This window comes from Aulonocara sp. 'chitande type north' Nkhata Bay, linkage group LG2 (genome assembly GCF_057382095.1).
Source record: "Aulonocara sp. 'chitande type north' Nkhata Bay isolate Kocher_YH1m ecotype deep benthic linkage group LG2, A_spYH_male_GT1.1, whole genome shotgun sequence".
NCBI classification, from domain to species: domain Eukaryota; kingdom Metazoa; phylum Chordata; class Actinopteri; order Cichliformes; family Cichlidae; genus Aulonocara; species Aulonocara sp. 'chitande type north' Nkhata Bay.
In genome coordinates, this window is record NC_141345.1 from 27718875 (window position 1) to 27739551 (window position 20677).

Here is a 20677-nt window from a genome sequence, read left to right on the forward strand (position 1 = left end):
ATCTGAATGTGGCACATAACTCAAGAGAGATGACAAGACTAAAACAGAGAGGAAAAGATGGAAAAAAGAGGAGCACATGGGAGAGACAGAGGAGGCAGGGAGATAATCTTGTAATGTCTTTCTGGGCTATATTTGGCTCCAAATCATGTATGGCTACTGGATCAATGACTGGAATGTAAAATACTGAACAAACAACAATAAGAGCAAAGGGATGGGGGGGGTGAAGAGAGGAGAAATGAAGAAATAGATACAAACAGACACCTATGGGGGGAGAAGGCAAGCAATGAAACAATAAAAATGCTAATGAAAGGAATAAAAACAGAAGAAATAGGGAGAATTGATGAAGGCGACGTGGAATGAGCTGGGGACTTTGCCAAGAGATGGAAGAGGGGAGGTGTTAGCAGGAGGCGGGATGTAAAACTCAATGTCCCGTACTATCTCAGGGTTATTTGCTATCAAACTGAAAGGGTCTGAGAGGACTGGGATCGATGCTTATCTTCAGTTTCGAAATGTTCTGGCTCACACTTTCTGAAAGTAGTGGAGGGTGGGATGGAAAAACTGACATGAGAGCAGAGAGAAAGAAAAAGAAGGAAGAAAGAGGAGGGGTGGAAGGAATAAAAGCAGGTAAAAAGGCTAAGCAGAGAAGGAGGAGGAGGTGGGGGGATTGTTTTTTCAGGCATCACCACTGTTTCGGCTATTAAGCATGAAGGAGATTACTGTGTTGGAGAATTTGCATAAACATGCTTCTCTATTACCGCCCCCATTGTTCATGATTAATGAGATTAGGGTTGCCTTTGCGCACAGATTCAAGGATGTAATAGCAGCTAATTGCTTGTCTCTTCCCAAATTAGAAGTTGCCTTGTTTGATGTTTGTTTCAACATGGATTCACTCAAAGTGATGGAGCTCTCATTTCTTTGCCTAGGATAGAAAACATACCTGATAGGCACTGTGGATGATAAAGAAATGGAGAAAATTGAAAGGGAAGTAGAGAGAGAGGCGAGAAGAGAAAAATCTGGCTTGAAGACAGAGTTTCATGATCCACGGCGGCAATAAAGCACCTCAAAATGAACTCAGAAAGGGACCAAATGCTGAAGAAAAGACACCAGGGTAGTAATATACTGCTTATTTGAGAAAATGGTAAAGATGTGACTAGAAAATGAAAATGGTTTGCAAGCAGCTGGGAAGAAATAGAGATGCATAAAGAAAATCAGTAAACAGATCTGAGAGTGCCCACAGGTATGCAAATGACATAATGGAAAAAGCTAAAAGAAAGAGAAGAAATATAAGAGATGGAAGCAGTGAAGTGAAAAGAAAGGAGGAAAAACATGGGACTATGAGGGAGATGAGACAGCAAGAGGAGGTGGAGATGGGCTGAAAAATGAGTGAGACAAAAAGAGAGGAGATTGCTTTGAACGCTGTAGATCTGTCAGAATTGAATCAGAGGCGGCCAGCTGTAAGCTCTGATAGTGCTTTGCCTCTAAATATACCGGGCTGTGAGATGGACTGATAGGGCAACAACAACAGACACAACAGAAAATAAAGCAGGGTTTTCAACCCATGACTGAAGAGAAATGGGATGCAAAACGCCACGTACGTGTGTCCGCAAAGAATTACCTCTTAGCAGTGTGCGATTTTGTGTGATGACAGTTTTAGAATACGTAAGTGTGTTTGCATAATATGACAATATCCATGCAAGTTCCAGTGTTGCCAACCCACATGCCTGCATTGGCATACCCATTTAACAGGGTTGATATCGCATCCATGTTTGCTGCCGCACGGCAACTCGACTAAACAACCTTAAGCGTCAAGACCCATCTGCCCTGACACAGCAACAGAAGAAACCCTGCTTTTAGAGCTCGTCTTTGGGTGTGAGCAGCAAATGCTGCCCTGGAGGTCTGGAAGTCGACTCCAAACCACCACCCCACACTTTGCCCCGGACACTCAGGGTGTCAGTGGCAGTTATGGAGTGACAACGTCCCCTCTGGGTGAAATTACAACCTCAACACACCATCCCTCCTCTCCTCTTTCTTTTCTTTGGCTCCATTTCCAAGAAACCCCCCTCAAGACATTCTGCTGATGACAACTGCTTGTCAGGATCACAGCACATACACATGCACAGCTTAGGACACACTTATGTACAGACACAGTCCTGCAAAAAGGAAATATCCCCTGCAGAGCTCTCGCTCTCTCACACTCTGACACACATACACACACAAATACACAGAGAAAGCTCCAGATGTGTCTTTAAGCATCACTACAGAATATTCTTGAGCCCAGCTGTCTCTGATATTGACACCCCTGAGACAAGTTGTGCATTCACACTTTTTAATCTGTAGTTCCTCTTTCTTCATCCATCTCTCTCCACCATTCCATCTCTGTAAACCCCATGTTGGCCTCCATGGGAAGAGTCAGTGCTGAGGTGGGCTTCGTTAAGAATGGATCAACAGAGATCTCACGTAAATACGACCATAGGCCCACGCCACTACTCTGAGCCTTTGCATCATGTATGTTGGAGAATATATTAATAATTAAGGTGAGTCTCCCTGGAGAGGGTATGGGGAGCCCTGTGGGTCTAGCCCAGCTTCTTTAATTTAAAGGCAAGTTGTGTAAAAGTATCTGCAATGCAGTTTCCATTTAAGCTCCTTTAGTTGGTGCACTGCAGGACTTCAGGAGACCACATTTGTCTAGGAGTTGAGTCAAAACCAGCCATCTAGGAGGCAACTGCAATGGGACTAACATGCAATACAGAAAATACGCCCCCTAGTATTCTCTGAAGAAAAATGATATCAGCTGAATGATATGAATTCTGTTTTTATGCATGGAAACAAAACCTTCTTGCGTTCTGCAAACTTAAACTGTACACAAGCCCCAATTGCATTTCCACTCACCACTTTCAAATTATCTAAGTTTTATTGTGCTATAATTACTCATTATTGTTATATTGTTCATACACCACACCTGTGTACCTGGCCCTGCACTCTGTGATAGCTTGGGCAGGAAGCAACCACCCCCCAAAACCATCCACACCCTCCCAAGTTTGATAAGCAGTTAAAAATAATTAGGTTTCATACGAAACATCAATATCTAAAACATTTAGGTCTGTAACTAACATTCCTACTTCTTATAGAAAACTGAAAATTGCCTCAACAAGGTTATCACATTTCAAGAAATTCCTAAAATGTGCTTTCCATTCATCTTCCTAACTGCTTATTTAATTCAGGGTGGGTGGAAGGACTCTCTGGACAGGTCAACATTCAATTACAGGGCTAACTGCGAGAAACAGACAACCATTCACACCTACAGCCAATTCAAAAGCACCAGTTAATCTAAAAAGCACGTCTTTGGGAGGAAGCTGGAGTATATGGAGAAGAACATTCAACAATGTCTAGAAATGCCTTCTTCAGTGAATGATATCGAGTTATTCAAAGGTTTTATTAGTGCAGGAATAGCTTGCAGTATTATGGAAAAGTATTTCAGTGTTGTACTAATTTAGACTGGCACGGAGCAGACTGTGTTGTCCATGCTTGCTGTATTGTTAGGTTAAAGACTATAACTTAAAGACTGTAAGTTAAATATGCTCTTTGGTTTCTAGTATTACACTGGATGAGGATGATATAAAATGCAGTTGGCTTAATCAACAATGAAAGCCAGCTGATCATAGTCTGCCCCGAAAAACTCTACTGGGCCTCAAATTATGTGATTTACCTCAAAGTAAGGATAGACCCATTTCCCAAACCCCTTACAACAGGGAAATTAAAAATGAGCGTGTGAAATTAATAAAAAGAAGTATGACCTAAAAGGTGAAATAAATATAAAAACACAAGTTTTAAACTTACCCTAGGTAGAAATGTTTTTTAAGTCACTGCTCCATTCACTCAGTGCAAACAAAGACACAGTCCCCCCACCTCCCTTCACCTAGCACTATTTCTGCTGAGCATGAGCGATGACATTCTCAGAGGAGCTTCCAAATCTGCCGACTACAGCAGGTGAATATTTGGCACCTTGCTGCCCCTAAATGCTTCTTCGCTTTTTGGTGTTGTGCCTGGATTGTAATGAACAAGGAAAGCGGTGAGATGTGTCAGGCAACTTCAGCCTTTCTCTGTGTGCACATCAGCATCATCCACTCCATTAAACCTCTGGTGAAAGGTGTCAGATTTATACACACAATCACAGAGTAAGAGCACCTTAGCCAACACAATGATGGTTTCAGTGCCTGCCATCTAGTGTTGACTGCGTGGAAAGATTACTGCACACCCGATCAGTGAAGCTTGCTGTTCTGGAATAATCACATAGCTCCAAAATATCTCTTGTATTAATCCAGTAGGTTTTTTAATGGCTTATTTAATTTAACTGCCAGCCACTAAGGGAGCGTTAAAGACTTCAATTTACCACAGAGAAACTGGAAATTGCTTAATTCAGAGATGTGTCATACCTTTTGAATTCTAAAACCAAAACTGCACATGCACAGACAGACAGAGAGTAAAGATAGACTGCATATAAACATTTATTCTCTGCACAGCTGTAAGGAATCAATGGGAAAACAATATTATCAATTACTGATAGAAAAATACCTTTGCTGCACCATGATCACTCTGCACCCGTACATACAGTTAATAGTAAAAAGAACATAGCGTGTTATAATTTAAAAAAAATAAAATAATGCAAGCGTGCAAACATGACATCTATTAGGTATGAAAGTGTCACTCATACAAAAAGACATACAGTGTGTGGTATATTGGCATATTTTTTTATAATCTCTACAAAAAAATATCAGTGATAATCTCTTCTTTAAAATTTCTTCTTCTAGATTTCAATACTGATTGTGTGCAAATTTTTCAAACTTAAACAACATCTGCCGTCTGTGATTAAAGAAGTCCTGTAGACCTATGAGGAGAAGGAAACAGAGAAGTCTTTGGAGTGAAACATCTTTTCAAATATTTGGCTTCGTGTGTAAAAATCAAGTACTGTGAACTTTGTGTACAAGGTTGTGTCAGCACATTTTACAGTGTGTGTTGCTGTCAAAAAGGCTTTTCAAATACTTCACGTCCCTTTAGGCAGCTGCTCAGGTCCACAGTCCACAGAGACAGTAATATGACAAGCAGTGTGACACATTATCTCCCTGTGTTTAACACAGTGTAAAAGTGCAGCAGAAGCAGACATCCCTTTGTCATTTTTATGTCTTGTTTGACCAGTGTTAGTACATGTTGGTGTCACAGGCAGCGTTTTACAGTATGATTCAGCTTGGCTTCATAAACATTTGCACTTAGCAGTTTTTCATGAGAAAACTGGCAATCGTGTGGACCGGCAAGCACAACGTCTCGCTCGTTTAAGAAGTCCAGCAGATGAGACTGTAAAACAGAAAGGTCCTCCAATGAGGATCGACCTGCTTTTACATGCACATTAACTCTGAGAGCCGAGGCAAGGATCTTACACAGTATTTTGTATGACATCTTTAGTTCATCATTTCGAGGTTTAGTGGCCGACCACAGGTCACCGCATGATCATAGGCTGGCAATAACCGTGTGAGAGGAGTTTTTTCTGATTGGTTGACCTGAGCCTGACGTGGAGCGGTTATCCAGCAGTGTGACTGTGTCTCAGTCGAGGCGGAGGTGAGGGCGCTCCCTCAGAGGCCTGCAGATATAGATGTTTCTGTGCTGAAGGACAGACACACACACACACACAGGACACGCAGGACAGAAAGAAATTAGATTATCACAGTAGTCTTTTTAGTGGTATATTGCGGCAACACGCAGGACACAGGAGAAAATACTTTTAATTGAATTTTGTTGTTCTTCAAATGTGAACGCTGTAACACGATAAAATGAAAATATGTATATACTGCTCAAAAAAAAATTAAAGGAACACTTTTTTATTAGAGTGTATCATCAAGTCAAATTAAACTTCTAGTCAGTTAAGTAGCAGTGGGGCTGTTAATCAGTTTCAGCTGGTGCACTAGAGGCACAACAATGAGGCAGCATCCAAAACAGGAATGGTTTTATAGGTTGAGGTCACTGACGTTTTTCCCTCATCTTTTCTGACTGTTTTTGAGTATTGCATTAAGCTGTGGTCAGTGATGGTCTGGGGAGCCATATCTGGGGAGGGACGCACACACATCTAAAGGCTAAGCAACAGCATCCTGACTGCGATTCCATATCAGGATGAAATCTTTGGACCTATTGTCATATCCTACGCTTGTGCAGTCAGTCCTGGGTTCCCCTGGTGCACAATCATGTCTCATGTGGTGGAAGTATATGAGCAGCTCCTAGAGGATGAAGGAACTGATACCACTGACTTTCCCATGCTCACCTGACCAGCATCCAGTAGAACACCAGACGTGGTCCAGATCATTAGGATCTAGTGTGTTTTCAAAGTGATTTGCTTTCATTTTTTTTTTAGCAGTGTACATAATTATGTTACAAATGCAGCTATAGTGCATAAAACAATCACTAATGGCACAAACTCACTGGGAATCTGCAGTATTTCTACAGAGATTCAAAAAAATATAATAATATACATATTAATATTCAAACCTGGTGAAAACTGGTATAATAATCTTTGGACCAACCTGCTGATCTGAGCATCTCTGTGGCTTCACTGTGGCTTCACTGTGGCTCAGTTCTAACTGAGGTCCGAAACACGGTGTGTACACTATCTGAACTAAGTCCATTAGATCCCAGTGTCTGCACACTGATGTGGACAGGGACACTCAGGTCGATATTTTCAAGAATACACTGCACAGACAGAAACAAGACTTACTTTGTGTGCCCTGCTTTCATTCATACTTTGATTTACTTATTTATCATGACAGGATGGATTTTGTACAGCTGTGGATACCTTGGTGCATGCTGAGCTCATGACAGATTTGTGAAAGTCCCCATCAACATACACCTGAGAGATAACAAGACATAATGAGTACAAGAAAAACACATACAAACAAAGATAATCCTATGTATTGTTTACCTACCCTGTAGCCATACACAAACGTGCCATTACTGCATCCCAGCTCATCGAGTGGTGGTCTCTCCCAGCCAATCATAAGGTTGCTCTGACCCACTGTTTTGATGACTTCAATGGAACGAACCTCGGCTGGAGCTTCTGGAGGGGATTGGACACAGAAAAGTCAAGTACAGTTATGCTCTCTGCTGCTTTTATTATTCCCTAGTTATTACTAAACCACACCAAAACAAACACAGATAGCAGGACTTAATATATCCAGAATTTACTATTAGTTTACTAAACCAAGTGGTATGAACAGTACCTGGCTTTGGTCTTTTTCCTAAACGAGCGGTGAATGTTGTGGCAAACTTGTTCGATCTCTCAGGAGAGCAGTGAGACAGCTGACTGGACTGAGAAACTTCAGGGATAGCACCATCCATTTTAGAAGTCATGTTGAAAGTTGTAACTTCAGGGGCAGTTGATATTTGAGAGGCAGTTGGATCTGAGGAAGTGGCTTTTGGATTAGTAACAGCAGAGTCAAAAGTAGCAACCCTCTGTAGAGAAGCTTTATGCGCGGCATAGGATACATCAGGGATTGCAGTGATTTTCTTTGTAATTTTTGAGGATAATGTTTCATTAGTGCCATTACTTAAAATGGATTTGACATTATTTGCAGCCGGGGTGAAAAAAGTAAAGTTAGAAGAGCTAGAAAGAGCAGATGTGTCCCCTTTAAGGTGATGGTTAGTAAAGATGCTGGGACTGAAGGTTGCATTAACTGATCTAGATGCAACTGCTTCAAAAAGTGTTGGTGACTTGTTAGGGGCAACTGGTTTAGTTGTTACTACTGGAGTGTGTGGAGCTTGGCTCATAGCTGTGGTGACTGTGAGAGAGTTGATCTGCGCGTTATTGAAACTCAAGCTCAGCGTCTTAGTCTGAGAGGCTTTGTTCAGGTCTGCAGGAGCTGACAGTGATGGACTCCTCCTGGGGTCCTGTCCCCTTCCTCTGCTCTTTGGAGCCTTGGGATGGAGACAGATATTAGAATTCATTAGATATATAAGATCTGATTGGATTTGACCTACCTTACTTTACGTGGAAATAACTTCTAAGTCAGTGAAACTTCAAAGGACAAATTGTAGATTAGAGTGGCTTTTATTTCATATCAGAAAAAAGCAAAAATCTATATCAACCTTTCCGTATAATTCAGCACTAACCTATATTTTTGTTACTCTATGTTAGAAAACTCCTAAGTGTACCTCAAAGCTGCTCCTCAGGGTCTTCTGTAGCTGTTCGTGGAGGTTAAGGATCTTCTCAGGACTACTCAACCTCCTCTTTGGACTGGCAAAGGAGACAGAGGAGGGAATGGTAGGACTCAACAAGTATCCAGTCACACTGGTGGCACAGAGGGAGGACTTCTCTTTCTTTATCTCCGGATGATGAAACACTAATTTCTCTGGTTGACTGGCTGCTTGGGGCGGTCCACCGGCAGAAGGAGACAGCTGTGCCTGGATCGAGAATAGACTGTCTTAGACTTTCACTGAGTCTACAATTTCTAATGTAAAGTACAGTCTTTGTTTGATAATTTAAGCACTGGCACACTGAGGTCATGTTAGCGTTCCCTAACAAAGAATATTTCAGAGAGTTTTTGCTCTATAAAAATTATCTTTCACTGTAAAAACATAAGACAGACACACTTTTCTGTAAAGCAGTGAAGTGAGAATAAATGCAGGCCTGGCAGAAAACATACAATAAATAACATAACACAGAAATCTGGAACTGAGGCTATGTTATTTTTTTATAAAAAATATTACAAATTAAGGTTTTAAAATAAGCTTTTATTAATTATATTTATTTGCATTGCCTCACCGGCACTGTATCAGTGATTTCTCGCTCATTTGGTGGAAGAGCAGGTGACGCTGACGCCTGGACGGTGGCTTGCTCTTGCACTGGTGAGGATGGCACAGATGAGTTGGCGTCTTTCTTTAGCAATCCTGTGAGTACAGGTGTGAATTCACTACCGCAGTCTTGATGATTTCCTGAAGATTCGGTGGAAACTATGGAAATTTCTTTCCCTCTGCCCTCTACTCCAGCTTCAGGTGTGACTCCAGTTTGTTGATGCTTTTTTACAGAGGTGGATACAACCGGGCAGGTCCGATCAGTTATGAATTTACTGGTGCAGCTTTTATATTTTGAACTAAATTCAGGAGTAAACCCACTAGCGTAATCCCAGGTCTTTGTGTTATTTTCCAATGTGAATGCTGCAGTGTACTCCTGCAGAGCGGCATCGCTGAGCAGATGCTCGACCTGCTGTGTGAGGTAGGGGTTCATACAGCCTTGTCTCTGCAAGATCTTCATCATCTGATCTAATAAGCTGTTCCTCTCCTGACACTTCACCACTAGGCAAGACAGCTTGGCCTGTTATTGGACAAAATACCTGACAGTCAGAACGAACCACTAAAATCTGTTGAGCAGAACCTGAACATAAATCTAGTCTTTATTTCCTCACCTTTAAAGGTGGTATATCCAAGTCTGTCTGGCTTTTCCTTTTCAGCAGTGCATCATACTACAAATAAGTAAAATTTTAAACATGACAATTGTTCATTAAGTATAAAGAGAGAACAGTTTATTACTTAAACTTAGATGCAAAACTACAGCTGACCCACCTTAGCTCTGATGTCATTGTAACGTGCCCTGAGTGAGACAAGAACAGTATTAACGTCATCCCTGCTGCCTTGTCCTCTTTTCAGAGCTATATACTCCGAGTTCAGCTCCTCTAGAGCAACAGTCTGTGGGGTTTTACACACACACATCACATCAACACACACACAGACGACTTATGAGTAAAACTGTCTCCAGCCAAGAATTAGAATGTGTCAGTGTATTACAGTCTAGTACAACATATCAGCATCATGATAATGATTTAAGTTTAACGCTAATTTGTTCAACACATACGGCCACTTAGAAGTATTTTATGATGTATAAGAATCCAAATAACAAAGGCATTTTGGCATTCTTACCTTGGCTTTGAGCTGAGCTGTGAGGATGTTATATCGCTCCTCTGTTTGAGCCTTGAGTGACAGCATGTCAGTCTTCTCCCGGAGCAGGCCTGTCAGTTTGTTCTGCAGCTCCTTCACCTGCAGAGACAGCTGCTCTTTAGGTCTAACGCTTAAACTTTGTGTACAAAATTAGCTGAAAGGCCTCAGAGACAAAAAACACACTGAATGATTAAAATTCTTGATGGATTTTCATGTAGTACAGCCACGTCTAAATTATTCAACACCTGCAGTACCTGAACTCTGCTTTTTAATCATTTCACCAATTGGTGGTGAAACCCAATTAAGCTTCTGGGAACTCTAATACAACTATATTTGATTCAACTGTGAAGCAAATATAATTGTTGCATGTGTGGGTTTAAGATGAGTAACAAAGAGGAGGGACAGAGTTCGAGGCAAAGACACACACTTGGAAAAAGGTGCAAAAGAAAGAACAGCTTTTCTTTGAAGGGATGTTTGAAAACAGCAGGTGAGAAAAACGACTATTTCTGTGAAGGACTTAGAAGAAGGGCTAGAAGGAGGCGAGAATAAAAGTATCATCAAAGACTATAAATGAGTAGACTTGAAAGGCAAAGGTGTAAACTTTGGAAACTTCAGCACACTCCAATCTAAACCAAAAAGAACATAAAAGTCGACTCGTATGTGCAAGACAAAATGTAAATAGGACTTTAAAGCTCTGGGGGGTTTTCTTTATGGTGTGATTAAACTCTATTTCTTAAAAATTAAGTCCAGTGTGCCTGTTTTAAGAAGTATAAAGTAAGCCGCTCCTGTTGTGGAGATGCTTCGTGGCTGCAGGAACTGGTAAACTTCACTGTTACTGGTATTTTGTTTTTCTATTGAAGCGCGTAAAATTAAAGCCCTGTGATCAATACGTTTTCCAACAATCCAGTCAACCAATCTTGAAATGTCCTTGGAGACTCAACCAGTTATGTTCGAAAATCAAATCTTCTTACACTAATTATATAAGTTTTGCACTTTTTTAACATGTAGAACATGTTGCAGATTTAGGGGCTGGTATCATTTTGACTGTATCTGTAAATCTAGTTGAATACCTGGGTTGTGAGGTTGTAATTTTCCTTCTTGATTTCTTCCATCTGATTTTCAACATCTGTGAGCTTCATCGCGTTTTCAGCTGCTTGGCTCGCCTTTCTCTCCACCTCCTCCCTCCTCGTTTCTGAATGACGCAGTTCACCCTGAAGCCTCTTGATCTGAAGATATATACAAAATGAGGAAAGTGTGGTTTTGAAACATATTATGGCTCTCTAAGAAAATAATCTGATGACAAGAAGGATGAAAAAATCTGCATAATACAATTTTTCTAAACTAATAACAAACTCGCTTAAACCCACCTCTGCACGGCTCTTGTCCATTTCCTCCTGTGACTTCTTTAGCTCTGCTCCCAAAGTTTCAATCTCTCTCATCAGATCATTTTCTTCCTGCTATAAATCAAAAAATTTGATGCCTCAAAAATCATGCCATGATACTGAAAGGATATTCTGTAAACTGACACAACAGGCCCTGACATCATGCACAAATGCACTCCATTCTCAATACCTGTATTAAGTTTCCACCATGGTTATTAGTCTGGCATCTTTGTGTAGCATAATCTGCAGTCTCAGCAGGAATCTCACTCTTCTTCGTCAAACCAGCGCTGCTTGAGTTCAACATCTGCTGCTTTTGATTCCTCTCCTCTGTTTGTTTTTGGATGCTGAGACCTTGTAGGCTGTCTCTTTCCTCCCTAAGGTCTTGAATTACCTGCATTATCTGCTCTTCTGCTTGTTTCAAACAACGGACTGAATATTCAGTTCTTCTTTTTTCTTCCTCCAAGCTGCTTACTGACTTCATCAACCTGTCGTGTTCTTCCTTTAAACTGTGAGATATTTGCTCCTGGTCTCTCTTTTCCTTCAGACACTTAAGAGAATCGGTTAGTTTGTCTCTCTCTTGTTTCAGATACAGCACTGTCTGGCTTAACTGGTCTCTTTCTGTCTGTAAACTCTGCAGTGACTTCATTATTTCCTCTCGCTCTTCTTTTCCACTTGAGAGAAATTCTAATATTGCCCCTTTATCTCTTTCAAGTGCAGATAAAGACTTGGTTAGCTGCTCTTTCTCCTCTTTTTGGCCGTTTATGGACCTTTTAAAGTGTTCTCTTTCATCTCTCAGCCCACAGACTGCCCTGCTCAGCTGCTCTTTCTCTTGTTTAAGGTCAGCCAGAGCTTTAGAGATGTGGTCTTTTTCCTCCTTCAGTCCCCATACTGTCCGAGTTAATTGCTGTTTCTCTTCTGTCTGTACTTGGACTGACAGAGCTACTTCTCTTTGCTGCTCTCTGAGTGAATTTATGGATTTAGTCAATTCTTCTTGGTCTGTTTTGAGGTTCTGGACTGAATTGGTCAGCTGGGCTGCTTCATCTTTTTGTGAATCAAGATGAAGATGATTTTTTTGTGAGCTGCTTTTTAGTAAATCACAGAGATTATTATGCTGACTACCAGATACTGATCCTGTTTTCGTAGAGTCAGTTTCTTGATTGAACATCAAATGTGAAGCTTCTTCTCCTTGGACTAACTTCTGCTGCAGATCCATGATGGTGTTCAGATCATCCTCAGTCTTCTTGGTGAGTTCTGAGATCAAACACCCCTGTTCCCGGTTCTCCTGCTCCAGCCTGACCTGATCCTCTTCTAGCTGGGAGATACGCTCCATCAGTTGGGTTTGCTGCTTTGTGATGTCATCCTCTTTGCGCTCAATGTGAGCCAAAAGCTCCTGGATCCTCTCTGCCAATGCCCCGTTTTCCTGATTCAGGCTTTGGATAAGATCATCCTGGGCAAGAGCAAGAATGTTGCCATCTTGGGTAGGAGATGACCTGGGTTGATCATTCCCACCATAAGTAGAGGGTGTGTTAATCTGTACAGAGATACAGAGTTTGATCAGTGATATACTGGATGTCTTTGGTGGAAAATAAAAATGATAAGACTACTAAACCACGTGTAAAATACCTTTTCTGCTGAAGACCTCTGCTCAGTCTCTGCCTCTAGTTCCTCTGCTTGCTTCCTGAGTTGTAACTTCAGCTGAGCATTTTCCTCAGCTATCTCCTTTAGCTGACTCTGTGTGTGCTGCAGAGCAACCTTCAGGTTGTCACGTTGCTCCTGAAGAGCTTTAAGATCTCTATCTAGCCCCAAGCTCCTGTAAGCTTCCCTCAGGGCATCAGATTCCTCACTGGGGCTCTCTTCTACGTTTAAGTTCCCTTCAGAGCACCAGCTTCCAAGTTTAAACTCATCTATTGATTCTGTAGTCAAGGAAAGTGACTTGAAGTTGGCACTGGATTCAGACCCGTAGTGAAACAGGTTTACAGGATGACTTTTAGTTGGCATTTTTGATTTAACTGCTGAGGAATAATGCTCTGTGCTGCTCTGTGTGCTCTCTGCTGTCGCCTGGTGGTGAACAAGTGGAACCTCTGATGAATAAGGCTGCACCTGCACAAAAATCACAATTTTAAAATATTTGACAAAGTCGATAGAATAACAAAAATTCTTATAACAAAGAATTGTAAAGTTCCTATGCTTCCTTCAACTATGGGAAATACTGATAATTTTCACACTGCAAAACATTTTAATTAATTAACAATTAACACTGGTAGCCTAAGTTCACAAATAGGTGATAATAAGTGAATACATTAAAAACAGCAGTTTGTCTCCAAACCGGCATCAGTAAGTCGTATATGTTCTGATATTTAGATATCAGTAGTGTCCTGAACTCCTGATGTCCCAGAAGTAAATACTCGGGAGGACTCTCTTATTGTACTTTGTACTTAAAACTTTAAAGGAACTTGAAATATGGAACTTCTCCTGCTGTAATCAAGCTTTATTTTCAGAGAGCACAGTCAGACTACCTAATTAAGTTATTATTATAGTAGTATATGATAGATAGATAGATAGATAGATAGATAGATAGATAGATAGATAGATAGATAGATAGATAGATAGATAAAACATTCATATAATATTAATAATATTAAATATTAATATTAATAGTACCCCGCCTCCCGCCCTATGACAGCTGGGATAGGCTCCAGCGTCCCCCGCGACCCTGAAAAGGAGAAGCGGAAGCAAATGGATGGATGGATGGAATATTAATTGGATCCTACAAACCTCTCCTGAGCAAGCCACTGATGGCTGTCCCGTGGCAGTGGAATATGAGAAAATGTTGGCAGTCCCAGAATTAACAGCCAGACTGGAGTTGGGTGTGCTGGTCTCAGGACCCAGGCATGCGGATGATTGGCTTGGTATGTGGTTAGCCGAATCCCTGAGGACCTGCTGCAGTCTTAGGTTCTCCTCTCTCAGGTGTTCAAGCTCCTCCAATAGCGAGTTCTCAGATAGTTTCAGCTGATGGATCTCTGACTTCATCTCATCCACGCTGCAGCTGAGGAAGTGGTTGCTCTCCTGGGCCTCCTGGAGCTGCTCCATTAGTCTCTTCCTCTCAGTCATCCTCTCCTCCTCTCTCTCCAGCAGTACTCTGAGATCCTCCTGCAGGCTGACAATGAATCCTTGTAACCTTGCCTCATTTGAGGACTGTTTTGTGTCACTGTTTCTTCCTCCTCCTATGCTGTTCTCTGCTTTTCCCTCATCGCCCTTTCGCCTTTCTTCTCTCTCAGTTCCAACACTTGGCTGCCATTTCTTTCGCCTCTCTTCCTTGGTCTCCTCTTCTCCTTCGCCCTCTCCCCTCATGGAAGATAGTCTGTCTTGTTCTTCCAAGCACTGCACAGTACCACCAGTGATTCGGACTGCTCTGATAGTTGTCATACCAGTGGCGGCACTCACAGTCATGTCAAGTAGCTGCTTTTCTAAAGTGTAGATGCGATTCTGCAGGCTCTGCTCTCTCTCCCAGGCCAGGCTGAGCTTGTGTTGGAGTTGGGTTTTAAAGTTTTCAAAATACTGGGCCTGTCGACTCATCTCTCCCTCTTTGGCCTTCAGTTGCCTCTGACAACGCTGCAGTCGCTCCCTCCACACTCGCTCCTCTCGCTCCTTCTCCTGAGTCTGAGAGAGACAGAGAACAGAATCTTGCTTGATAACATGTTCTACAAGCCTAGTTTGTGTGCTAGTATTTGTAGTAGTAACAGTCTTAGCTGTATATGATATCTATAAGACATATATCATCAGCTGTATTTGTTTTACTGTACAGTGGCAAACTAACTACTTTAAATAAGTTTCCATCATTCAAACTTCTTAAAGATACCTAAAAGATATGTAATCTCAACAAAGATGATAAAAAAACTTTATGCTCACTATCACACTAGCATGTTGTTGTTGTTGCTTTTTTAATTTAACCTTTATTTGACCAGGAAAAGAATAGAAATCTCGTTTACAAGAATGTCCTGGCCACAAAAGAGAGCAGTACAATCATACACTTCATACACCAGACAGGCAATAGAAATAAAACACAGACGCAACCAAAAATGATAAACTTCAGTGTCAATAAAAATGAATACCTTAGTGATAGTAACCGTCTAATAGGAGCTGCAAATTTGAATGCTCTTTTTCCAAATTCAGTGCAAATGTTTGGTATAGACAAAATGAATGAATCTTGGGACCTAAGACAATAACCTCTACACTTTTTTGACTCTTTTGAATGTGTAGGTAAAAAAAAACCCAGTATATAACAGTGGCTGAGTCATGTAGTATGTATCTGTTTTGGCCAAATAAATGCATAAAAATGGCCTGTAAGTGAATTTATGTGACTACTCAAGGTATGTATAAAGTATATAAAGTGTGCTACTTGCAAAATATATTATAACAGTAAAAGTGTTAAACTATTAACAATCCAGCCTTTAAAACTTTGCATTTAATGGGAATTCATTATTTTTATAGGTAAAATCTGATATTATTTTGTCCATCCCAGTAAACTGCACAAGCCTCTCATTCATATCTGAAGTACATATTACTCCCATCTTCTAAAACTTGCATATTCAAAGCTGTAAATGTATTTTATATTTTCTACATCAGTGACCCACTGAATCTCTCAGACAGCACTCACCATGGTCCTGACCTCCTCCCTGAGCATGTGGAGTCTCTGGTCCAGCCTCTGGGAGTGATGCATGTTGGGGAACTGAGAGGCAGACGCTAGCTGATATAGCTCCAGCAGGAGGCTCCTCTCTGACGTCTCCAACTCTCTGATCCTTATCAAATAGCAAAACAAGATCGCATTACATCATCTTAACACCGTATAATATCATATAAATGAGCTTTTAAACGTTAAACTGTCTCTGATTAAAAAAAAATTGATTCAGTTTTATCTCCTAACATGGCAGTAGATGCAGTGAGTAGTTTTCAGAGGTGCACTCTCAAGCTTGCATGCAGTGCAGTCAGGTGTGTGTGATACGTGATATTATGTTGGCCAAAAGTGAGCGTACAGTAGCAGATGTGTGTGTCACTGGATCCCCTCTCACCCAGTCTCTCACCTGTTCCTCAGGTAGCTCTCAGGCTGGATGGCTGAAACCGCTCTCTGCTCCAAGTCCTCCACTCGATCACACAGCACACGCAGGTCCACATCAGCTCCTACAGAGTCCTTTACCATGGCAACTGAAGTGCATCCGGTACCTGCTGAGTCTGACGAGGTCATGTGATCCTCCATTGGGTCAGCTTATTCCCACTAAGTTAATTTCACCTGCAGTACAAGAACTGCCGGTGTCAAACTCAATTCTTAAAAAAACTAAAACTCATACACGTTTTCATACATTCATTTTGGCAGCTTGTATGTTTCCAGTTAACAACTCTGTCACATTTGTACAGACTATAACTAAGACAAACACAGACACACACAATAAAGATACATGCACTTAAAATACAGTCATGTATTATTCACACTGTCAACAGCCTGGAAGCAAGTTGTTGGACACACAATAATCTATCAGGTTACGCCTCCTTCTAATCATCCACTCCCATCCTGCACCTCCTACTGTACCACACTGGACAAACATATGTAACCCCTATAGACATGGTTACTAGTATTTTCTTGTTTTTACCTGGTATTATTATTTCCGACACCCCTTGAACACACTTTGATTTTCCGTAGTTCAGTGAATGCAACAAAAGCACGTTGCTGCATTAAGCTAGGCAAAACGGAGCAAGACACCGAGAGCAAATAACAAGCTACACAGTGAGTCTTTTGGTATAAAATAAGTGTTATAAAGTATTTTCAACAGTCTCTAACTTAAAGTTATGTACTTTTCAGAGGCCTTTATGTGTTTTACTCTCGACCAAAACCAGGCAGAGCGTGTATTTGTTTCTTGGGAATTCCGGTGAGTTACTAGAGATGATAAGTTAGCAGGAAAACTTATGCTAATTTTACATGTGGTAAACACTGCAACAGTGCGAATTCCGTATTGTCTAAAAAAAAGCTAAAACCAGTCGGAGTACTTGAATCGTGTGTGAAATGGAATGTCGTATTTTATTTTATTGTCTATTTGATTGGGCATCTTCACAAATGCGCAAAACTAATGCAGGATGCACTTTTCTTTTAGCCATAAATGTTGTCCAGTGCCTTTCCTGCACTTTGTCATTTCAGTTATAGGTTAATACATGTAAATAAGTTATTTAAAACTAGTTACGTTACAAACATTTCATGATGTGATTACATATGCCTTAAAAAGGGGTATTTAAATACAATTGATTGTAATGCTGTAAAGCAATACAAATGGAATTCATAGAGACAGAACAATGTTAAAACAACAGTGTACTTGATTTTGAAAACTTTATGAGATCTCATTTTATTTAGAAAAACTGTTAAGAACTATTCTGTTTATTGCTCTGTACTGTATGTGCAGACTGGTTTTTTGTGATCCTGGATCTGAAGTGGTTCTGGATATGGATGGCGAGCCAGACCCTGTGAAAACTCTTGGCGAATCCAAAAGCAGTGTGGCCAGCTGTTCTGGATGCAGGAGTAGAGCTACAGTCTGAATTACTTCGAATCGCAGGATTTCAGATAAGCAAGAGCAAAAACTGCTTACTTCATACGGATTGTTTCTCTGGGAAACTATTGAACTCCCAATATCCTGCTCATCAGGAGTCAGGTCTAAAGAGACTACTTATTTTATTTTATTTTGTTGTTATTTTCAAAAGAGCGCTCTTCTCTGTTGATTTTCTGTTAATTTTCTATGCTGTTTACATTGGATTATTGCACCACTGTAACATTGTAATAAATCTGCCGGCTGTTCAACACTCAATTCTCTCAAATTTATTTTACTCCTCTCGAATCTAGTCTATAAGTTTAACCCTACTATACTAAGCAGGTGTTACACATACAAAAGTTTTATGTCATACAATCACTTCAGTTCAACAGTTTGTGTCTGCACTGATGATTGCTCCTGGACATAGTGTGCGTTGAGTAATATCGTTGATTGAATATTGTTTGAAGATATATACAAAAAAAACGTGAACCTAAACATTTCGAGGGACGGTCCACTCCAAAAATTAAACAAGCACCAATTTTTCTCTTTTGTTTGTAGTGTTTTTTATTTACCTATTGTTTTGCTCTGAGTTATCCTGGCTTGGAAGTATCAGCTATGGAGATTCGTGGCACCTCTTAAATATGATGGAAACAGAGGTTTTGTGGTAAAAAAGTACATTTGCTAAATATCTCTTTTGCAGAAATCATGATTGCAATGCTAAAAAGACATCCACAAACCAGATTCATATTGAAAGACTGTTTCCTTAATACCAAAAAGGAGGTGCAGAAAGATGCATGCAACTACCAGTGACACGAGGTGTCTGCTTATAGCACCGTGACAGGATGTAAGCATTAACGGTGTCCCACTCAGCTGAACCGTTATGGTAGCTATTTGCATGCCACTTCCACCTGGCAGTGTATTAGTTTAGCTGAAAAAAGAGTTCCTACTTGAAACTATTCACGAAAAGGTTTTTGAGATTTCTGGCAATCAAGTGTGGCAAATGTGTAACAGTGCAATTACATAAATCAGTGGTAGTGTTATTAGAAATTCAATCATTTACAGATTTCTTGTAATCTAAAAATAGACAAAGTCACAAAACCTTAATCGAAGCCATCCTTGGTGACAAATTTGCAAAGGAGTATTTATGAAAGGTGAAGTGAAACAACAAACCTGTTTTTGCGTTTTCACCGTTCGTTCCTTTTCAGTGCGTCAAGAAACCTCCAAATAGTTCAGCTCCTGCTCAGCGAACTTAGACGCACTGCTGTTTCCTTAGAAACGGCACAGACGTTGGACTTTGCCAAAATCCTCCATATCCAGTTGGCGCTCAGCTTGTTCACCCTGTCAGTCAGCCTTGTGCTTTCATTCTTCGTCTCCTCTCTCCATTTGTCCCCTTCCATTGTCCTGCTTGGCATTCCTTCAGCTGAGGCTGTGGCTCTTCTTGCGTTTGTAAATCGTCTGATTCAGATTTTTCCCTCGTTAAATCAAAGTGTTTGCTTTACAGAGGAGTTGGGGTTTTATGTTCCAGGTCCAGGGATCACTATAACAGATGTTACTTATAAATAAATCTCACTTTCTTCTCATGTATATCTGGTTATTTATTAAATTTTCAAATATGTTTGCATTCCAGTCTTCTGCAAAAGTGCACATTTATCAAAAAGGCCATAAGGTTTAGTTGAACTGTCTACAAATGCATAAAAAACAATTAGGTTTTATCTCATCTTCGCTCGCCACCACAGCACCTTAACACCTAAGAAAAAGAAAAGAAAATTTGAACTCTTTCCTAAGAATTATTGGCAGGCATCAAAACTGTGCCGAATTCTAGTATTATACAGTTACTTCTACCTGATGTGGGTCCATGGGCATTTTCATTAAGGCCAAAGAATAAATGCTAAAGAGAAAAATAAAAAGAGGAACAAAAACTAAAGGAACACAAGAGGTTTAATCAACAGGTGAGGAAAGAGAGAGAAGAAAAAAGTGACAAAAAGTTTAGAAAACACCACCGCACAGAAGATGTCATTGATACCTTGCACTAATAAAAAACAAGTCAAATTTGAGTGTGTACCTTTTCCTCTATTTCCTTTATTTGTCTCTTTTGCAAGTCAATCCTGTCCTCCAGCTCTCTTATTCTCTGCAACAAAAAGACAGAAGTGGTTAGCTCGTGGCCACGCGAAACACATCTGATTGATTCTGACACAATCATTTCCTCAGGTGCAACAACATTTCATTTCATTTCTTTATTTATTTCACACATGGTTCAACAGTTAAGTTAGGCTGCTATCAATCTATTCCTGCAGACACTCCAAATAGTCTTCTGACTTTCCCATCATGCCATACTGTCTCCATGGCAGCTGTTGGAATGAGCTGCCATGGCAACTGAAGAGCAGATTTAACAGTGACACTGTTTGAGACTTAAAAGCTGAGTGGCTTCATCAGTGACTCGGTTCTTTGTTCCTAACATATTAGTTTAAATAGCTTTCCACTGTGAGTGCTCACTATACAGTACATAAATACAACTGAGGCAGGCAGGCATATTTTAAAACAAATACATGACATTTTGAAGTTAATATCTTGTGCAGCAAATCAAATTGAGGTTGAGGTGAATGCTCCAGTTAAATATCACTTCTTAACTACAGAGAAATTGGAACGAGTGTTAATAAAAGCCACACTGTGGGGACTTTTTAAGTGAGCATAATTCTCAGAGTTATTATTGTAAAATATATCACAAATTAAATCAGATGCATTTCTCGGACCTGCAAA

At 40.5% G+C, this 20677-nt stretch overlaps 2 protein-coding genes across 12 annotated transcripts in view; both read right to left on the reverse strand.

Annotated features, from left to right (window-relative positions):
* Positions 1 to 4487: 4487 nt before the first annotated feature.
* On the reverse strand, positions 4488 to 19228 carry LOC147338060 (uncharacterized). Of its 4 annotated transcripts, none has more exons than XM_086314881.1 (18): positions 19091 to 19228; positions 16433 to 16638; positions 16009 to 16150; positions 14127 to 15011; positions 12975 to 13451; positions 11542 to 12882; positions 11337 to 11426; positions 11040 to 11195; positions 9952 to 10068; positions 9598 to 9720; positions 9441 to 9497; positions 8801 to 9349; positions 8191 to 8439; positions 7260 to 7953; positions 6966 to 7093; positions 6836 to 6889; positions 6567 to 6732; positions 4488 to 5655 (listed from the first exon to the last, which is right to left on the reverse strand). In XM_086314881.1, the coding sequence occupies exons 2-17, from the start codon at positions 16603 to 16605 to the stop codon at positions 6604 to 6606; spliced, it is 5364 nt and encodes a 1787-aa protein (XP_086171007.1). In that variant the 5' UTR covers positions 16606 to 16638; positions 19091 to 19228; the 3' UTR covers positions 4488 to 5655; positions 6567 to 6603. The 4 variants fall into 4 exon arrangements, with proteins under 4 accessions (XP_086171007.1, XP_086170996.1, XP_086171017.1 ...); XM_086314870.1 differs by having other exon boundaries at positions 6966 to 7096; XM_086314891.1 differs by lacking the exon at positions 6567 to 6732 and having other exon boundaries at positions 6966 to 7096.
* Positions 19229 to 19530: 302 nt separating this feature from the next.
* Positions 19531 to 20677, reverse strand: part of jakmip1 (janus kinase and microtubule interacting protein 1) — a 30334-nt gene continuing 29187 nt past the window's right edge. For all 8 annotated transcript variants that reach the window (XM_086314940.1, XM_086314924.1, XM_086314974.1 and 5 more), the window contains 3 exons: positions 19983 to 20048; positions 19763 to 19839; positions 19531 to 19667 (listed from right to left, as the gene is read on the reverse strand). In XM_086314940.1, the coding sequence (XP_086171066.1) occupies positions 19789 to 19839; positions 19983 to 20048 (117 nt within the window). In that variant the 3' untranslated portion in view covers positions 19531 to 19667; positions 19763 to 19788. The remainder of the gene's footprint in view (positions 19668 to 19762; positions 19840 to 19982; positions 20049 to 20677) is intronic.